Source organism: Anser anser (assembly GCF_964211835.1).
Source record: "Anser anser genome assembly, chromosome: 5".
NCBI lineage: Eukaryota > Metazoa > Chordata > Aves > Anseriformes > Anatidae > Anser > Anser anser.
In genome coordinates, this window is record NC_139725.1 from 48357551 (window position 1) to 48379734 (window position 22184).

General features: G+C 39.5%; 1 protein-coding gene across 6 annotated transcripts in view; it reads right to left on the bottom strand.

Annotated features, from left to right (window-relative positions):
• Window positions 1–22184, bottom strand: part of KCNK10 (potassium two pore domain channel subfamily K member 10) — a 74648-nt gene that overhangs the window by 15640 nt on the left and 36824 nt on the right. For all 6 annotated transcript variants that reach the window (XM_083836503.1, XM_083836499.1, XM_083836498.1 and 3 more), the window contains 2 exons: window positions 20975–21092; window positions 18268–18428 (listed from right to left, as the gene is read on the bottom strand). In XM_083836503.1, the coding sequence (XP_083692629.1) occupies window positions 18268–18428; window positions 20975–21092 (279 nt within the window). The remainder of the gene's footprint in view (window positions 1–18267; window positions 18429–20974; window positions 21093–22184) is intronic.

Here is a 22184-nt window from a genome sequence, read left to right on the forward strand (position 1 = left end):
CCATCTTATGCCTTTTTGATACATTTGTTCTTTTTCCAGCCTGACGCTTTAATCACTATGGTATAGAACTGTTTTCCCTCTCGCTTGGTGTTCTCATGAACTCATGACTGTATTGACTAAATAGTGATCCAGCTTTAAAAAAAGGGAAAAGAACAGTTTGGCTCAGCATGGCCTAAAATGTACTAAAACAGGGCACTCCACAGAAATGGCATTCCTGCTTTCTTACAGCTGAGCTGAGCCCAGGTCTCTGGTGTTCTCTAACCACTGAGCTGTTAAACAAAAGATGGCAATCACCTGGTACTGGGTCTGGCTAGGATGGAGTAAACCTTCCCCACAGCAGCCCATTCAGTGCTATGCTCTGCACATGTAGCTAGAACATCCCTGAAATCACACCAGTGTTTTGTTTGTTGCTGAGCAATGCTGGCACAGCATCAAGATCCCACCCCAGACCTCCAAAGCCAGTAGGCTGGTGCTGGGCAAGAAGTGGGAAGGGGACATTGCCAGGGCAGCTGACCTAAACCGAGGAAAGGGATATTCCATGCCATATGGTGTCACACTCAGAAAAAAGGTGGGAAAGGGAAGGAGAAGAGGGGGCTATCATTATGAAAACATCTGTCCTCCTGAACAACAGCTACACGTATTGAGGCCCTGCTTCCCAAGATACAGCCAAACACTGCTCATTAATGGGAAGTAGAGAACAACTGTTTTCTATGTTTCTTTGCTTCCACATGACCCTTGCTTATTTTTTTTTCCCTTTAATGAGATTACCCTTATCTCAACCCATGAGCCTTTTTCTTTCTCATCATACTTCCCCCCTCTCTCCCTTTGAGGAGGGGAAGTGAGAGAGCAGATGTGGTGAAGTTGAGCAGCCCAGCAGGGTGAAACCACCACACACCTGCAGATCAGGGTCAAACCACATCTGTCTTGCACAGTCTTAGTGGGAAGAAAAAAAAAAAAAAAAAAAAAAAAAAAAAAGAAAGGTCAGTCACTTAATCCTAGTTTCTTAAACCCATTTTCTCAGCAGCACCTTCCTCAAGCACTGATATACATAGTTACTTCCAGGTACAGGATTACATGTCATACACACCCAAACTTTCCTCAGAAGAGACTGGTTTTGGTTTTCCCATTCAGCATGCAGCTGTTATGGACCACAAGCACCTACCTATCCCCATGTACTAACACAGGGAAATTTGGCCTCTATATGATTTTTGTGAATCTCACTCACAGAGCCAATCTGTTCAATTTGCAACCCCATGATAACTCGCATCAAATGTGCCTTTTAACATCAGATTGTGTCAGAAACATGTAGAGAACCAGTGAATTCTCTGAAGAAGGGATCGTGTTTTTGTACTTCATTAAGACTGCCCCAGTTCAATTTAAGGAAAAAAAAAAATATATAGACCTTTAGACTAGTAATGATACCGATAAGTTAGACATCATAAATAAAATTAGCTGTTCTTTCCCTTCATGGTGTCAGTTTATCATCATATGACCTAGAAGGAGTTTCCACATCTCCCTCCTCCTACCTGGCCTCGTCTTACTATACAGGTCTCTGTAATAGTACTCCAAGTAGACTCTTCAAGTACTGCAGGTCTTTGCAGCATAATAGGTCTATCTGTCAAAGAAACTTAGAAATATCCCATGTTCCCCCAGCATATGAACTTCCAACAACCTTGCAGAACTTCCAACAACCTTGCAGAAAACATTTTTCTAATGACTTTACTAACAAACAAGAATTGCATTTACAATTTTGACAGGGAAAGAACTTTGTTTTTTAGCAGTATTTGCAAATTAGAGCCAAACACTGAAAGACAAATAGCTGAGCAACTCCAGCCAGGCTAACACAACCTCTGAGCCCATTTCATGGCATACATACAGAGTTTTCTACAAGTGTCAAAACGAAACAGAGGTCTTTTTCTGGGAAAAGCAGTTAATCTCATAGTGGTTTACGTTAAATGAAAACACTTTTGAAAGGGATGTTTTCTATTTTTTGTTGCTGTTTTATCAACCAAGTTCTCTCTACATTTATGAAGCAGATGATTTGTGAGCCATTCATCAACTATAAACAAATTAGTGCTTGCTTATGAGAGAGTCTTCAATTTAAATCTAACTAGAGCAAATCTGAAAAAAAAAAGATTAAAAAAGAAATCTAATAAAAGAATAAAGAGTTTTCTATTATATAACAACCTATGAGGAGTCATCTCCATTTACTGATGAAGTTGCTGATTTTACTCTTAAGGTAGTTAAGTGCTAAACAGGCAGCATCACAGAATCACAGGATATCCCAAGCTGGAAGGGACCCAGAAGGATCATGAGTTCAACTCCTGGCTCCACACAGGACCACCCCTAAATCAGACCGTATGTCTGAGGGCATTGTCCAAATGCTTCTTAACTCCAGCAGGCTTGGTGCAGTGCCCACTTCCCTGGGGAGCCTGTCCTTGTGCCTGACCACCCTCTGGGTGCAGAACATTTCCCTAGCACCCAGCCTGACCCTCCCCTGTCCCAGCTCCATGCCGTTCCCTCGGGTCCTGTCGCTGTCCCCAGAGAGCAGAGCTCAGCGCCCGCCCCTCCGCTCCCCTCGTGAGGGAGCTGCAGGCCGCCATGAGGCCTCCCCTCAGTCTCCAGTTCTCTAAGCTGCACAAATCCAGTGATCTCAACCACATTTCATAGGCCTCCAGATCCTTTATTATCTTTGTTGCCCTCCTTTGGACACACTCTAATACTTCTACGTCCTTCTTACATTGTGGCACCCAAAACCGCACACAGTGCTTGAGGTGAGGCCACACCAATGGAGAGTAGGGTGGGACAATCACCGCATAGGACATCGTATTGTTCGTATTAATTCAAACAACTACTGTCAGCCTGCTTTAGTGTCAAGAGGGTGAGAACAGATATTCTCATGGAGAGATCCTTATTAGTAGAAATTAGTTCTTCGGCATTTTTTCCATCAACAATTGTTACCTTGTCTTTTCCTTGTTTTCTTTTACATACACTGGGGTCTTACCAATTTTGGTCTTATCTGATAACTTCAGAAGTTAAGAGAAAAGCATTTTTTTTTTCTCTCTCTCTCTCTTTTTTTTTTTTTATGTCTCTTGTCCCAGATCTACGCTGATGAACCGGATGGCTATTGCCCTTTCCAGGTGAATTTCAGGTGTAATTTCAGTTACAAATTTTCTGACCTGACCACTGACAACAAAAGGAGCAACATAAGAACTAGGTTCTTAAGTTCCCAAGCTGAGGCCACTGAGATGACACAAATTCCTTCAAAAAGGAGTAGATTTTTTTCCAAGTAGAAGACATTAAGCATGGGATCAAAAGATACTACAGTCAGTTTTCAGACCAGACTAAATGCTAAATATATGGAACATTACACCATATTTCCCACGTGCTTGTTCCAAGGTTTTGTAGTGTCGCCTTTCATTTCATAGAAACTAGACCAATATATAGCACTACTCAAGCAAAAATATCGCTGGAACATTTGCTGCCTCACAGTGAGTTCATATGGTTCCTCTGTCTTCCAAAGATTTTCTTTTCTGAATTCCTGACAAATATCCCCAGGACTTCAAGCAAGTTGTTTACCTTTTTGGCTAGTTGACCAGTGTCATATTTTTAGTGCTAATATACTGTGCCTTCACGGAACATGCTGTCCTCATCTCTGCACAAGGCTCTGTATTTTTGAACACTCCTCCAAAGAAAACATATTTCTTTAACATGTCTTTTGTCCCCTTTGCCTACTCCTAACTTTATGCCCTCTCCCATGCTGCCAGCTATTCTTGGAACAGATTCTCTCTTCCTGTGCTCAAATTAAGCAGCTCATCTTCTAAATCACTTCCTCTAGATCAAAATATTTTAACAAAGGAAAACCAGTCTTTGTACTCAAAGCATAAAAGAGAATATCAGATATATCGATCCTATTTTTTCCTCTGCCACAAACAGCAGAATACCTAAGTATATCCATAGTAAAAACATTTTTGGCAGGCTAGTATAGACAGTGCCTATAGTTATGGGTTCACACTGCTTGCCTTTCAGATCAGTAAAATGTAAGCCAGCCCAGATCCAGAGCCTGGCACAAAACGCAGTAAGGTGAGTAGCCCATCTCGGCAGGCTATTCTGAAAGACTGGAACAACACTGGACTCACAGAGCTCCTCTGTGGTGAGCAGTATAGCCATATCAACACCACTGCTGCCTACACCTGTTGTTGTGTATTTCTCTCTAACTTGTCCTAGCTCCTTCACATTCAAAATGAGACTGAAAGTAAATTTGTTTTCAGTATCACTTGTGTACACATAACATCTAAGAACAATATATCAAATTTTTTGTTCTTGACTTCATTTTGCGGCAAAGTTACTCTTGCAGTGTGTGATAACATTGGATCATAGAATCATAGAATGGTTTGTGTTGGAAGTGACCTTAAAGATCATCCAGTTCCAACACCTTATTCGTCCGTCGTTCCCCCCCCACATCATGGGCAGGGACACCTCACGCTAGACCAGGTTGCTCAAAGTCCCATCCAACCTGGCCTTGAAAGGCCTTGAAAGAACACTTTTCTCTGGCAACCCGTTCTAGCACCTCACCGCCCTCACAGTAAAGAATTTGTTCTGAATACCTAATCTAAAACTACCGTCTTTTAGTTTAAAGCCATTACTCCTTGGCCTATCACTGCACCCCCTGATAAAGAGACCCTCTCCAGATTTCTTGTAGGCCCCCTTTAAGTGCTGCAAGGCCACAATGAGTTCTCTCTGGAGCCTTCTCTTCTCCAGGCTGAACAACTCCAACTCTCTCAGCCTTTATGAAGATAGGAGAGGTGCTCCAGCCCTCTGATCACCCTCACAGCCTCAACTTAGTAATTATTTACGTTATTTGGCAATAAATTAATTTAAATTTCCCAAGTTGAGTATGTTTTGCCTGTGACAATACCTGGTGGTAAGTGATTTGGCTGTATTTATTTTAATCCAGATTTTTTTCCCTCTTGTTTTGCCTGTTTTCTCCTCTGGGGGGGAGGGAGCAAGGGAGAGAGCAGCTGCATGAGCAGCCAGGGCCAACTCACCACATCAAAGAAGGCAACGCCCTCTGAAAGCCTAGAAGCAGAATTCCAGTAAGATATCTGAAATATATATATGACATTTCAGACACCTCCATGTGTTAAGAACAGTGGTTTGAGCCATTCCACTAGAGACAGGCTTCCCTCACTCTGCCAAAGCAGCTCTCTTGGTGTCTCTGTGCTATTTTAATTCTTGTTTTATTTTTTTACAAAGAACACTGCTATTGCTGCAAAAGAAGATGCAAAATCCATCCCCTATTTCTTAAGTGTAGTAAGTAGCATAGGGCAGATGGATATAAAAAGCTGTAAGCACTCCCGTTTGTTACTAAGCTTGGTAGAGACAATCCTGAATACGTGCAAGGCACAGGTCAGGGAAAAGAAGGATTTATTCTTTACATAGCTTTTTTCCCCATAAAACCACACTTGTGCAGGGTGTTTGCCTAGACCCAGATGGAATACACAACAAGCTTCTCACAAGGCAACAGCTTTCTCAAATGTTATTTTTATAAACTGCTAGGCATAGTTCTTGCTGTAATCATAATGTGAGTACTGATATAGTGTTATGAAAATAACAAAACACTGGTATGGAAATTTTCTAGGCTTGATATATCCCTTTTCAATCTTCAAGCACAGATAGGACTTTCTTATATGAACGAACTAATTTCATCAAGTTGCTCATTACGCTACTGAAGAAACAAAAATAACAATATTAAGCCCAAACCTCTGTTCTGGCTGAGCTGTATTCAGGACAAGAAAAAATAAACATGGGAAAAGAGGGATCGACTCTCTATGTACTTTTCCCAGACACTGGAGCAGACAGAGTGCAACAGAGACTCATGGCATAGACTTAAGCAAATTCAAAGGATGCATTCAGAGGTTAAATTTGGAATATATTGCTCCTTTCCTCCTTCATTCCCTAAACTCTCTTTTGAGTTATACCTATATTCTCCTCTTCCAGGGAGGAAGAATGGGTTAATAATGGTTGCTGTGCAACCTTCCCTTTACCTGAAAGGATTCTATGTTGCCATTCCTGGTAACCCTTTATTTTGATCATTGCTGAGTCAACACTTCATCTTGTTCATCAGTGCAATTCAGAGGAATAAATAAAATGCAGTTATGAAGAAGCAAAGAAAAGTGCCACATAACAGCAAAGCTACATTTATTAGTATGTGCTGAGTCTAATCAATAAATGCTCTGAGACAGAGAAAAACAATTATTGTAGCTAGATCAATGAGTGATCTAGTTATCTATAGCATGATGTGGCCAATTGCAAAGACTTAACAAGAAACTGAAAATCGGTGTTAGAATTATCTCCTCTTTGCAGGATGGAGAAAGTCAATATTTCTTTTGCTAGCTCTGCTTGGGCTTTGACTTTCTGCTCTGTCATGTTTTGGTATTATTTTCTTCCTCTCTAGTGAAACAAAACATCCAGATTCCTTCAAGCTGTTGAGTATTCAGAACATTGTCTCCATGCCACAACTCTCTCCCTGTCCCTCCCACCTTTCTTCAACATTTTGCAGGAGCTGCCACTGCTGCCTGCTTATAGTTCATATTCCAAGGTAAAAGGAGGACAGAGAGCACTGTTGAAAGGAAAGGGTTGGCATGGGGAGAAGAAGGCCTCAAATACTTTGTCCCATGGCTCAAAACATTTCCTATTGCCACAGGGACATACGCATATGCCACAGGAATATATGGACACGTAAATTATGTTAGAGTGGTTAATATGATAGCTTGACAGTCCTGAAAGCTGAAGACAGAATACACAAAGCAACATCACACTACATTTGCCATCTTCATACAGCCTGTATGCTCCTTGAAGGAGCATCTCCAGTGAGAAAGTAGCACAGCCCTCATGCCTCAGATGAGTTACTATGTGCAGGTACCCACACGAAATAAATCCTACCAACTGCCCTTCATGAGCCATCACCACTCTCACATTCAGTCTTTGATACTTCCCCCCAAGGCTACCCACAGGAGTTTTGGAGGATATTTTGAAGAATAGTAACTAGAATGCTCTTCTATGTATGTGTCAGTGTGGGATCAACAATCACTGTATTATTAGTGATTTTGAGCTTTAGTTGCATTTCTGTCTTGCTTTTCCTTTGGACATAAGTCAGATTTTCAGAGATATCAAAACCAGCATCAAAACCCTGGAACATAGGATTTGGCACTTTTGCACTGCGCTGTTAACACAGAGAAGTTTGCCCAGCAATATGACCAAAACTTGAAGCAAACAACAAAGGGAGGATATTCACCAGTAGTGCTTAGGAAACACTTTAACTTTCAAGTCATTGTTTTAAAAGTTCACGTTTTATTTGGCATTAATCAGCAGCTTCTATTGAAGTATCTCATTTTTTTAAGCCTAACACAGATTATTCAAGAAACCCCAGCTGTTCAGTATACTCTTAATCATGCTTTCAGCTCCTGTTTGTCTTGTGTTTCATGAAGGAGAATTGTTTGAGACTAATGGGGTTTATTTAAAGTGCTCTTCACTGGAATTAAAAGTTATGTGACTAATACTAATTTTAGCAGGAGGCAGGCATGTGTAATTTTACCCTTTAGAATAGTGGTTCATAGCTATTTCAAACCATAAAGGATTATTTAACTCCCTTCCTAAAGAAGAAATTAGTGATTCAGGCTCTGTATGGAAACGCATCTCCTTGCTACTGCTTATCCTTAGGTCACTCTGAATACTGACCTGGTTTCAAACCAAATGAGAGTTGGCAAGCACGAGGCTTTGATACAGAGAAAGTAATTGTGCTAATCTTTTTTCACTGAAAAACAAAAACAAAACAAACAAACACACAAAAAAGAAAAGAAGTACACAGAGGGAACAATAGGTGGCAGAAAGACAGAAATCATATTCTGGGGAAAATCCTTGATGTACATGATAATTAGCCTGAGTATGTAAAAATTATCAGTGGAAAAAAAAAAAAACATTTCCTGAAAACTTAACTTCAACAATACTTCACCATGTTTATGTTCTTCTTTAAGGATGATAAAACATCATCCATATGTTTGGAAACCCTTTCACTCAGGCACAATAGCATCAATTGCTAAATAACTCTCTTATCTTGCACTTAAATCAGTTTTCTAGCCATTAATTGCCAACTATACCTGTCTTTGGTTTATTAATGTATTCTCTGTAAACATTCAAATATGCTAAAACGTGAGGCTCCACAAAAAGGCAAAATAAAGAAAGGATCTTCGGTTCATTTACTACACTACCTACAGTCTATCTACAACCAGAAAGCAACATAATAAAAATTGCTTCCTAAACGAAAAATGTGTTATTATGATTTATTGTAATACAGACAGATACCCAGATACCCAACAGCAATAAATAAAAGCTTTGTATTAATCATGGATCCCTCATTTGTTTTTGTAGAAAATACTGTTTTAAGAGATGTAAAATATTAGGGGCATTGCAGTTCGGTGACAAAAGCATGACTTCAGTTAGAAGAAATATTGAAAGTTTGAACCTCTAATAATTTTAAATAATGAAGAAAAAATAATAAAAAGATATTAAAAGGCCTCAAGTAAGCAGGCAAAGCAGTACAAAATTTCCTCTGGAGTGCCCTGTATTCAGTGATCTATATCGCTAAGCTACATTGCTCTGTGTTTAGCACTTAGAGAAAGAAGTGTTACAGTAATACCAGTGATAGCTACTTTGGGGAATAAACTTCAGTGTATATTGGGTTTCAGTTTTGGTGCATTGAGCTGGGTTGAGATTCCCAGATAACGTTACATTCTAGATTTAAGCTAGTTATAAAGCATTATTTTAGAATAGTCTTTCCTCCATTTATAGTATCACCTATTCAGAGAGACTGATTTGACTCGAAAATCAGAACATTTAATATATCTTCCTGAGAGATAATAAACATAATAAACAGTAAATAACATGTTCTTCCTTCTTAGAGCTTCTGACTTGTCTCTCTAGCAACCCAGGTATGTCCTTTCAACTACCACCAGGTTCAACACCTCCTGGGGCTCTCCTCAGAGGTAGATTCACTTCAAGACCTTCATGATCCTCTCTTTCAAGTTGCCTCAGGCTGATGTATTTTCTCAAGCCCTATAGGCCTAACAGACCAAAAGGTAGTCAAAGAGGTTTAAAAGGCCTTCCAGAGATGTCAAGATCTATACCTAACTGTTCAGTTTTATATTAACCCTTAAACTGGATTAATTTTGCAAGAGGTTATTGACTTGCAGGGTTAAATTAAAATATGCTCCATGATCAGCCCCAGTAAGCTTTAGGCTGTAAACTTGGCAAAGAAATGATCTGGTTAAGAACAAACCAGCAAAAGGTTTGCTTCACTTATCTTATTTTCCCTGAAGTGGATTAGCTATAAGCATCGCTAACTGAATTAAATACCCAATTTGAGGAGATAAAATATAAAAAGCTGGTACTCCAAGTCTTGGATCCACAGATTTTGTCATGAATTCCTGTTTCCTAGCATACTTTATCAGCAGTGTGCAGAAAAGATACATATAGCAGAGTGGGAAAGTGAATTAAAGAGTAAAAACAACATATTAAAGGTTATACCACAAGTCAATGACTGAACCTAAAATAGAATCCAGAGACAAATTTGGCTCTGGTGAATGGAGAGTCATTGAATGAAGAAGTCACAGCCTGCACCATTTCACCCATAGTATTATTGTTTGGCAATATCTTGTATTAAATGTATAGTCCTTGTATCGAGGACTACTAAAGCAGGTAATTTTAAAAAGCAAAATTAAAACTTCCTGCTATCTTTCCATACCCATAATTAAAGCACCAGTTGGAAACATAAAAGATGTGGCCTGCACGTTCTCAAGGGGAAAGGTATTTCAGAGACAGACATTGTAAATTTACCACTCCTGCCTTTCATCCCCCAGTTCAACATTGTGAGAGTCAACAGTCACACTTCTGCCATTGCTGGGCGTACTACAGTAAAGTGTCCAGATGGCCCTGGGTCTGGACTGCTTCACAACCAAGAAAACTAATTAGAAGAACAACTATTTTTAAGAAGGGCATTGAAGAAATCCAGGCAGGAAGGCGCATAAAGAGAAATACATTTGTCGAGTACAGAGAGACTAACAGTCTTCTTTATAACTAGTTACTGATGAACTAGAAGTGAATGTACCCAGAGTGTGTTCCAAACAAGAGCACTCATCTTGACAATGAAGTCCTGGATTTCAGAAGCGCTCATGTATTTTAACTGAAACAGTTGTCAGACTGTTTACTAAAAGAAGGCTTGAAACATGCCTCCTCAACATGTTCTATTGTTTTCTGCATAGTGAAACTCCTTTTCAAGAGAAAGGAGTTAAAAGTACATCCATCAAAAGTGGTTCACAATCCACTCCAGTGTGGTGGAAGATAGACTGAATTTTCATAGGCTGAAAATGTCGTTGTGCTGAGGTCTCATTTCCATGAGGACAGCATATAAGACATAAGTTGTTACAGACAAAAGATTCCGAAGAGTAACTTCTCTTCCTTAAAGTTTTTGTTACCAAGTTCATATGAAACGTTATTCTTGCCAGTGAAAGGGAATTAAAATGGAAGCCTACCACGCACTCCCTACATTGCTGGACTAAACACATGGTTTGAGGTAGTCGCTTTCAGAGCACTCATCTGCTAAGGATGGCTGCAAAGCCAATCTCAACTTATGGCAAGATAAAAGAGCAAGAGCCTGTCCATCTTGTATATCAGCATCCAGCAAAGTCACCATATTTTGGGAGTCCATAACAGGAAGTCTTGCTTTAAAGTGGTGAAGAAACTAAAGTAGTCTCAGCCCTCATTTTATCCTATTACCTCGATGGTCGCAGGACTATGCTGAGGAAGGAGTCTCCTGTGAGGAAATGGTGCAATGGTGCTTCCTTCCTACTCTCTGCCCATCCCAAGGTAAAAACTGCAGGGAAGAGCCTAACAGCAGTGCCAGGCTAGGAGGAGCAGAAAGATTAACAAAGAAGAAACAGATGGATAGTCAAAGTACACCTGGAATTATGAGGGAAACTTTCCTCTGTCATGTAGCAATTGGCTGTTTGCTCCTAATTCCCCATTCTTCTAGCGGTATCTTCACATCAGCTTCACTGAATTCCTATCATCCCTAAACACTTCTTCAAACTCCTCAGCCTCACTTCTTTTTTAATTGCCATCTAGCTTCTTCCCTCTAAAACTTTCCATCTCACAACGAACCTGCCACTTGCTATCACATTTCCTCTGCCTATATATTTTCCTGTCCATTTAAAAATGCTGTTTATAAATCACTGTTACCTCAGAGTCTTTGTGCAGAGGCCCTGTTCTTGGCTGGCTTCTCTGGTATCAAAGTGGTAATAACCAATAATAGAATGTAATTAGATCGACTGTATTTATTGTAACAATGAGAAATCCTTACTGAATTATGAAAACATAGAATCTGGTGGCTGATTTTTGATGTTCCTCAGACATTTTGGTTTTGGGGAAATGACCCGGGAGACTGTTAGACTAAACTCTGAACACTGGAATTTCTGCTTATAAATCTTGTACCACCTTGGAACAAGATTGTGTACGTGCACCACTAGGCTGACTTTCATGTCCCCTCCTGACAGTTCTGTCCAGAGACAGAATACCAGCAGATGGCAGGTTGATCATTGCTCTGGCCTGTTCCCTTGTGGAAGTTCTTGAATGCAATAAAAACAATTAAAATAAAATAAAATAAAATAAAAAGTAGATTTTTTTCCTTACAGAAAATAACAGTAAATAACACTATATTAAAAACAAGAAGATAAAAAGATGTTAATATCCTTGTTGGGTTTTTAGCAGCTGTAGTAAAAGCACACTGATGTTGGCTAGTAAGGAAATGAAATAAAACTTAAAAGAGATTATGTTGATTTCCAGTATAATATGATCAGATATCAGGAACTAGAGATGAAACTTTTCCATCATTTTTCTAGTAACTTAATCTGCTCAGAAATGTAGGTGTCAGGTTTTAGGGACCAAGTCTGAGTGCAGGCCATTCAGCATCATGTATTTGTAACTATGAATAGGCTCTTACTAGCGAACGTATCACCAAGTTTACAACACACGTAGCTATTAACTATGTGCCAAATTTTGAATTCAGTGACAGCAATCGCAAATCCAGAGTGATTTCCCTGTTTTTACTGGGAGAAGCTGTGATCTGGATTTGAATTTCTGGCTTCGGGAACAGTACCTTCTGAAAGTTCGACACAGCTGCTAAAAAATGCTAAGAACTAACGCTGGTATGGGACTGCAAGAGGCAGAGCACAGGGTGGTTGCTGCCTCACAGGGAGCAAACAGGGGCTCTGGACTATGGCATTACACTAGTGAAGAAGAAGTTAAGGTGGGACTTCAAGGAAACCTCTTAGATTCATTGGACCAGCAAGCTTTACTGAGACCTCACCACATTGGTATCAGGTATAACGCTAAAGGTTTAATGTGACTCAAGGGAAAGAATAGGAGGGAAGAGAGGGGGGTGAAACAAGCAAGGGCACAGATAATAGAGAAAATGGACAGGCAGAGAAGAGACAAAGAAAAAAGAATATTTGTAAGTTTTCCACCTCTGCACAGTTACTATCCTGTGCAAAGTTTCTATCCCTAGACATGTTTTGCATTCATTCTCAGATGAGGAATTTGTAAAAAACAATCCTGTCACTGTGACATTAACAAAAGAGATCACAGCAGCCAAAAATCTCTAAAAATAATTTGAAGCTCTAAAGGAAAGAGTAGCTAGGATCTATCCAACAAGACAAACAAAGTTTTGGGTTTTGGAAAGGTAGAGCTTTAGAAGTTGCTAAAAGGCAGCTTTCCACCAGCTCAATGGGACTTCTCTTATTCCTGTCCCACTTCCAGCCCCATCTTCCAGCTAAGAACTACTTTTTCCTATTGTTCTTTCAAGGTTAAGATAATGCATATTGCTGTCTTACAAGGAAAAAAAAAAAAAGTTTTTATAATTTTCATACGACTTACAGGTGTCTTAAGTCTAGAGCACAGGAGGTCAGGAGGTCAACAGGCAAGCACGTTCTCTAAGCTGAAAACTGGAAAGACAGGTGACAGAAGTATGACGATTCTTATTCAGTGAAGCATGATTTGTTTACAGGGGTACTGCATTTCTGAATAAAGTAGTGTATTTTCTTGATACACAAGCTTCAGTGGTGAAGACTTGCCACCATCCGTGTTCTGGCTGCTTGCTCACATCCCTGTATTCCAATCCATGCCCTACAAGCTGTGTTGCCAGACCTGCTCTCAGCATCATTGCAGAAAGCCGCAGCAGTGAAAGGAGTGATCGAGTCCAGGAACTGCTCACGGTGGTTTCACCTCAGAAGCCAGAAAATCCTGGAGTGCTCTCAGAAGCATGATGTGCCCACACTCAAGGTCTGCATCTGTACCAAACTGCAAGATGAGGGAAGATCTGTCTGGTTATGCTCATCTCATCTACTTCCAGCTAGAATCTAAATACTCATTACAAGGTTTGAATAAAGACTATCTGAATCTAGCCTATATTTAACTCAAGATAATGACAGGTGCTGCATTCTGTAACTGTGCACTCTGCCTATGGAGTGCTTTCCTTTCTATCTTTAGATGCTTGCAGCCTGTGTGTGTACAGAACAAGCCAAAGGAATGGAGCTTGTTCTGCTGTTTATTATAGAAACAATCTCAGGCCATTCATAAGATCCCTCACATATGCAAGATAATAGTACTACTTTTATGGTTTTATGCCACCTTGGAACATATATTTCATTTCTGTAGTGTCTGGAAAGCTTTGCCAGCTGAAAATGATTACAAAAATTATCAGGTTTTTAATTACATTTTGAGTTTTTACCAGATTTTCTCAGATGGGAGCACTGATTCATCACTGAACCAAAACATTGAATGACCAGTGCATATACAGTGATTCTGGTGACCCTGTACATACCCATTTTTTTGGAGAATCATAGTTGTATATATGTGAAAACAGACTAGTGGTTACTTTCTGCCCTGGATTATTGAAGATAGGATGTATAGGAATAATCAGTAGCTGAGTAGGTAGGGCTTTTATGGAGGACACTTTAATTTGTGTCTCTGACCTGGTTGATGTTTATTTACTTGTATAAAATAGGATAATTCTAATAGGAGAGAGAGCATAAATTAGCCAGTACGTGATGTTTGGGATACCTCCTTGTAGCCCAGGCAGTGTCATTCTGCCAGTGCCTCCCTTTCCTGAAAAGGTACATTAAGTATTTTGCAATAAAATACTTCCAGCCCTGACTAGTCACAGAGAAGAGAATAATTGTTTCTCTGGTTATCTACACACTGAAATAGTGGCAACATTGCTTTGATCATCAACAAGATGAGCAGTGGCATGGGTCCAGCACCGGTGCTGAAATATTCTGTCAATACTGTGGAGGTAGTGTGCATTTGATAAAAGCAGACCTCTTTCCCCCTTTATGAAGTTCAAACCGTTCTTAAAATTCACACAGAATGTGTGGGTTGATCACTGCAATAGCTAAACGTGGCATTCTTAGCCTCTAATTTGTGCTGCTAATTAATGTAGGTTTGGAGGGCTCCACACAGGTCACGTCAGAGGCAGCAAACGTGTGCCAGTACAACTCCTCTGGGAGAAACCCTCCCTTTCTTCTGTCTGTCTAGGCAGGGGCATGCTGTCCCTTGCACAGCATGGGCTGCATGCTCACAGTTACACTTTGGCATGGAACAAGAGACCTGTTAAGGAAATGCATTGGGTAAAAAGGCTGCTGTGCTGACACAGAAACCTTCCGCTGGTTCACAGCTGCCCAGGTATCTATCTATACTGCCCCTGCTTAGCTTCAGAAAAGATCCTAACCACAGCACAAGATCAAGTTTTACTTCAAACACCATCCATCTCTACAGACGATGACAAAGTTGCAAGGATTTCAGAAACTCTTGGCTGCCCCAATGCCAGCCATGTAGCATATGTAAGGGTGTGTGGGATAAACTGAAGTGGCTGAAGACAAGCAGAAGCAACATGTTGAGGCATATGCACATGGAAACTTGACAGAGTATCCAGGACACATGCAGTTCCTTCCCATTTCCTTCCACAAGGGCACAAGCAGGACTGTCCCAAATCACCCTAGAGAGGTAAGGACCCACTAGAAAGCAAGTAATATGGGTAGCTAGTGAATGCCAACTTAGAGACTCAGCTATAGGGCCTGTGGGTGCAGACCCTAGTGTTGTTTTTCATTTCTCTGAATTGCTTTATGAACTGGAATGATTAGAACTGAGTGTGATGCTCATGGTGCAAGTGCACCATGGATTTGTGTAGTGGCAGAATGGTCTTTTCCATTTAGTTCTGAATACCTTTGCTGACACTCGTCCCCTTGCTAACTGCAGGTAAATTTTGTAGTGTTATCTTCAAAGAGCCATCCATAGTAATCCCAGGTCCCTTCTGGAGTAGTGAAATGAGATGTCATCCCTGTCTGAATATATTAGGATTTCTTTCCTCAAACTAAAGAAATATACATTATTTTGTATTGCCAACACTGGATTTCATTTATCATCTTATCATCCCTTTGCAGCTTTCATTTTAGATGTCCCGAAATATCCAGAGATGCAATTTGCAGACTCTGTCACCTGCATATTCATCCTCTTGTCTGAATCACTTCAGACCATTTCTGTCAAAACAATAAGATTCCAACAAGGACTCCAGCTGAATCACGCCAGTAATGCTAACATCTACTCCTAATCTCCATTTCTCCTTCAGAGACTTACTGATGCGTGAGACCTTCTCTCTTACCTTATCACAGCTTGATTTTCTTATAGGTTTTGATGAGAAAACTTCTTAAAAGCTTTCAGAAATTTAATACATTAAATCACTAGATAGTTATTGATACAGTCAGTGACCCTTCAGCTAACTTCAAAAGATTTATGAGGCACACCACCCAACATTTTCTTAGCTCTAATGTCTCCTTGGCCTACATTTGTTTCTCTCAGTCTCAGATTCTAACTATTCTGCTAATTTTTATGTCCTCTCTTTAAAGGTTATTGCAGGTTGCTTTACACTGACAAATATCTTGAACTTGAACTACATATGGTGACAAAGTAAGAAACAAGATTTGCACGTTGAACTAGTGAGAAACAAAAGCTACACATAGATCTAAATTTTGTTCACTGCCCAGGATTAAATCAAGTACTGTTACTCCACTTCTGGATTCTCTGATTAGATTCAAACATATATAGTGTCTGACAATGTAAGCACAATGTAATAATTTACATTAATACTAAATTTATAATGGTTATAATTTACATTAGCTAACAATATATATACATTGTGTATAATATATTAATGATAATATATAATGTCAGGTGTTACATAAGTAATCATATAAAGTTAAACCACTGATAATAATACTAGTTATTAAGATGCATGCAAACTGTAAACTACTTCAAGCCTATTTCAAATAGCTGAACCTTATTACCAGGAATATTGAAGGAAATGATATATAACCCTGTACATCAAATCACTAAAGAACTGATATGACAGATTTACGAGAAACAAAATAAAAGGAGTGAATATATCTTAGCTAAACAAGGGGACCACAGATCCCCAAATTGCTTTGGAAGCTGACAGACTACCAAGGAAGAAAAGGAATAGTTTGGATGGTTATATAAAGCAAGCCACTGCATTAACTCAAGAAAAGGAAGGAATACTTTGAGTACCAAAGGAACTCACACTATGTGCCAAAGGACTATATTCTGTATGAAATATTACTATTGGCATTCATTTGTGAGTCTTAAAGTGCTTCAAATAGAACATGTATTATTTTTCTTTGTAAACTACCATGCTGACAGTTTAATGTTGTGGTTTTTTTTGTCCAACTCATCCAGAAAGCCAACAGTACAGCTGAAAATTAATAAAAGATTTTCTGACTCTTAGTTCATATCATAACTACAAGCCTGTAGTCCGCTTCTTGGGCAGAAGCAGGCTGAAAGCTTCAAAGATTCCTTTGAGGTGAAGTAGGTATAATAAAAAGCTAGCTTAAAACAAAATTAGTGATCTTGGATTCTTCTGTTTTTGCAGGCCCAGTCTGAGCCACCTTTCAATAACCTTATTTTCAGATCATGAAAGTGTAGGCCATTTTCAAGTGTTCTCCAGTCAGGCATGTAAATGCTTACTCACCCCTAATCACCAGTCACCTTTTCCACATTTAGTCTGAGAGACACTCCTTATGGCTAGCCTGGGACACTTCACAGTAACTTAATCAAAAGGGAAATTGCTCATACTCCAGTTTAATACTCAATTATTTCCTTTAAAAAAAACAGTTACAAGTCATTTGCTGTCATCTGTAGGAATGTTTTAAAAATAGGTGCCTATTAAACTAACCAGTTTGGACAGCTTTTCATCCACTCCATCCCTGGAAAGACTTACCTCCAGTTAGGCCGCCTCCAAGGGAACCATCACACAGGTCACTTCTAGAAGTTCTGCTTCAAAGAGAGAATCCCTGAAGTGAACCATCGGCAAATTAGCAAAATAGCATTTGCCAGGTCTGCAGCAGTGCTTGCGAAAGAATTGCTTACAGTGATACAGACCCAAAAATAGATGGTACCAGCTTCACAAAGGGAAATTACATGAGCTCCTCAACTCTAGAAAATCAATATAGAAATCTAGTGCAAGATGTACCCATGGTACAAAGGGTGGGTAAACACCTTGAAGACAATTCCAGACATTGGTATTATGCCAGTTCTTGTAGTTGCAGATCTACTCCAATACATCTGTCCTCTTGCAGTGGAAGTAACTCACTACTCAACCACCTCTCTTCCCAAGTTCATATTTACTCTAGGTGACCCTGCTTTCCAAGTCTTTTAGGCTTTATTAGTAATACAGTCAGAACCTGCTCTGCATCCTTGTTGCTCCAGAAGTTATACTACCTTCTTTTTATTTTCAGTGAACAAATGTACTTGTCAAAAGTAACCTGCGGTGTTTGTTTTTAAGGCTGTTTTAAACCAGTCCTTGTAAGGAAACTAGCTCAGTAGATACATTCCTCAGAGATAGCCTATAGTCACTGAAAAACGTTGGGTCCTCAAAAAGGAAATTCAGAGCCTAATCTATAACCCCTGCATCACCACCTAGACAAGTCTGTTTCTCTCCACTGACTACAAAGGCTCTTAAGCATCATCTCAACTTGGTATGTAAATACTTCAGGGTGCCTAACATGTAAAAAGGACTGTGGATAACAGCAACAGAATTAAAAGCAAGTTATGCAATGCAAGCAAAAAAAAAATGACAGAGCTTACTCTGAACACTTTTTCCACCCTTGCAATACCCTTCCCGAAGATGGTTCCAAGTTGGTCTCCAATCCCAGCCAGCAAGAAGCCGAACAGTGGAATTCCAAAGATGGCATACAAGATGCAGAAAACCTTGCCTCCAACAGTGCTTGGGGCAATGTTTCCATACCCTGCAGAGAAAAACAATTATCAGAAACTCAGATCTCATACGCACCTTTTTAGAAAAACTAATGGGCTGTTCCTGCAGAGGTGCATTTGTTCCAAATCTAATTCTTACTTACAGATTTCCCATGGCATGATGTCAATTCCCAGACAAGCTACCCACTGAGATTTAGTTCTTTCTTTGTAGCCTCAGTTACCCATAATTTCTATAGATTCAGGTCCTACCTAAAGTTGTTTTTTGATTAATTAATCTAGTTTGACTTATCATGGCACAAAAATCACTCCTTGGCCTGGTGCCTGCACTCTGCTGCTCCTCTAGGGCTCTGCCAATTATGTCCCGACAAGAGTGTGATTTACCTGACAACACTCATTTTCAGTGGTTAGTTCATAATTTCCTCACCCGTCCTCACCCTGATTAGTGTAAAGCAAACATGCTTGTACTGCCTCTTAAAGCCACAGGAAAGCATTTGTCAGAAAGACTGTGCAATATATAGAAAGGGAGGAGAATGCACTTGGGAACAGGAATATAGGGAATACATAGTATAGTCCTTTTTAACTGCGGGCCAGAGATGGTTTGATCTGAAGGTGATCCAGAGACAACGTGATTGTAATAACCAGGTCTGTAACACTGACACTGGATACATCCCTCTGTCATGGGATGGAGAAAGGGCTACACTGACACCATCCCTCCACTCACAGTGCCTTTCATGGCTGCATCTGTGATCTAAGATTTCTTCTAAAAGTCCAAGAAAATACAGGCGCCACCAGCCAGTGGACTGAGGTTGACCAAGTAGTCTGCTGAGTGTCTGTACAACAGGAACTCTAACAGGGCTCTGATGGATAAAATAAAATCATTTTCATGCCCAGACACAATATGTAGACTTTATGCAGCCTATAAAAATCTCATTCATTGAGAACTTAAAGCAAATATGGGCAAAAATCCAAGCTCTTTTCAATAAGTTATTTAAATAGCAGATGTCAATGAATATGCCTACATAAACTATGCCTACACAGTGGCATTTATTTTAATAAGTAATTTTAAAGTTTGTCACTTGGGTCTATTGAGTAAACAAATATTTAGGGAGGGTTTCCTAAACATTTGATTCAGAAATGTTTCCTTTATCTCCGCCCCCTGGTTTTACGATGCCATTAAAAATACATGGTAATGTAGCTTAGTATATCGAGGAACACACAAAGCAATACAGTCTATATGATCACTCTTTCACCCTCACTCTGACAACAAAGTAAAGGCACAAGACTCCACTGAGCTAAAGGTACAAGACTCCACTGTTTGGGCTGATCACCACAGCAAGTCTTGCAACAGCATCAGGACATTTTGTTGTATTAGCTGTGTAAAGAACTTAAAGAATTCAGCCAGACTCTCGCAATTTAATGGAGGGTTATGTCAGATAATTTGTCTATACTGTCACCAGTGTGTGCATCACAGTCAAAATACAGAAAAGCACTTTATCCCATATTTAAATCAGAAGAATACTCAAAAGCAATGCAAATAAAAAGCAAAAATTAGCTCATGGTTTCTGAATAATGTCATCTCTTGACCTTTAACCAAGACAGCACTGAAATCCATCTTAAAATTATCAAACCACTATAAAATTATCAGGAGATTAACCTTATAATCAATGTTATCAGTTTTTTTTTTTTTTTTTTTCCTTCAGACCATCTTCTGAAATCCCAGCTCCAAAATATCCTTCAAGAGAGGAACTGCTACACAGAGGACAGGACAGAAACCATAGCACATCTAAACTGAGCATTCAGAGATCGAGAGGCTAACTACATTGGGCACAACATATAGGGGACACAGACGACAAGGGCCTGAATAATGAATTTACTAAAATGAGTGGCTCAAGAAACGTAAATGGAGCTTGTCAGAACACCTTTCCTGTAACAGAGACAAATGTGAAAATATTTCAAGGCCAGAAATTCTAGAATGGCAAAAAATATATATGTTTCTACGATTCATGGAATTCTTTCCATTAAAGTATTATTAGTATGAAAGCTAGGTAGGATTTTAAAATAGGATGTGATACTTATGTGAATACAGTTCCACTTACGAGGAGTCAGGTATAAGAAGAATTGCTTATAACAAACCAGAGCATAAGCATAATTGATTTACTTAGGAAAAAGGTTAATCTTATGGGTAAATTAATTTATAATATTAGACGTCAAATTCCCAACAAGCATATACCAGTTATTTCATCTGGTGCTAATTCTTGATCTTTTCAGTGAAAATTAAGACCACCTGCATTAGCATTAAGAAAAGGGTTATAAAACCTTAGCTACATCAGTGCTACTTGTTTTCAGTTCAGCATTGCTATTCTATCCTAATTATGGAAACAGCTTCTAATATTTACCCAGATGCTCAGTGCCCCTAATACACACCAGAGGCACACCTTCTGAGAACTGAGAGAAATATAGAATTAGTACAGAAATAAAGAAATCACTTCGTTTCTTTGTGATCCTCAATTCCTCAAATTTATTTCATGACAAATGTCTCAGTGTAACCATGTATTTTAAAAGACAAACACAAACATACCTATCGTTGTGATGACAGTTCCAGCAAAGAAAAAGGCACTTCCGAGGTCCCAGTGACTGCTGTTGTTAGAAGAATTTCCTATGGGACTGACTCCCGCATTATCTGCATCAATAGCATGCTGCAAAGAAAAGACAATAAATCAGCCTTATGCACGCCTTACTGTATCCTATGCAAGTCAGTATAGGCTCCAAAAATAAAGTTATAAGACCACAGGAACAGGTTAGATTTACTTTTTAATACCTGCTTGAAGTAATAGTAGCATACTCTGTAAGCAACATCTGAATATATGACTGAACTAAATAGAAATTAAGGTGGAAGAAAGACACAATTTATAGACAAATCACAAAAAGATACAAAGCAGTTGAGAAGCAGAGGACCAAAACCACAAAGAGATCCATAAATATTGTTCTTGCAGCAGTAACTGCCAAAGGAAAAAAATTCCCCAGTGGGAACAGCTGACGTTCAAAGCAGAAAGAAGGGTGGTAAATACAAATAATGTTCATGAAGTCAACTGAAGCGAGTCAGCCAAAGATTTTAATTCCCAGATAATTAATAATTGATGAAGTTATTTATATTTTATGCTAACTAAAGTAATATATATATATATATTGGCCATTTAAAATGAACAAATAGGATAGCTATGGAAGCATCATGAAACAACTTTGTGATCAGGGACTGGGGGGTGGAGAACGGAGATTGAGGGAACAAAGGACTTCTGCCAGTATCCTATGGCTGACAAGAAGGGGTCACTCATGCTCCTTCTAGCAGTGAGTTAACGTGAGTTTCAAAGTCAGCTTAAGCCAACATGAATCTACACCAGGAAGACAGAATTACACCAGCTGAAAAATACTATTTCCTTGGGCTAGTATAAGCAAATCTGCTCTGCAGTTTATTCATCACATTGCCCCACAAACACTAGTGCCATTATAGGGAAAGGAGTTGGAGAAGAGGCACGTGGACAAGAACAGAGACTAGGTGTTTGTAAGGAGATCAGTACAGGATAGCCCTTTTCCACAGTCGTGCTGCTACATGTCAGGCTAGCTGACTGTGAAATTACAGCACGAGCAAACTCCAGACTGGACTGGTTGCATTTCATGTGGGCAGGAAGCCAGGGCTCCTCAGTGCCTGTCCATACTTCAGAGAAATAGGGATATAGAGAAAGGAAGTGTTTAGGACCAAACCCTTTGAAAGGGTTTCTGTATCAGTTGCT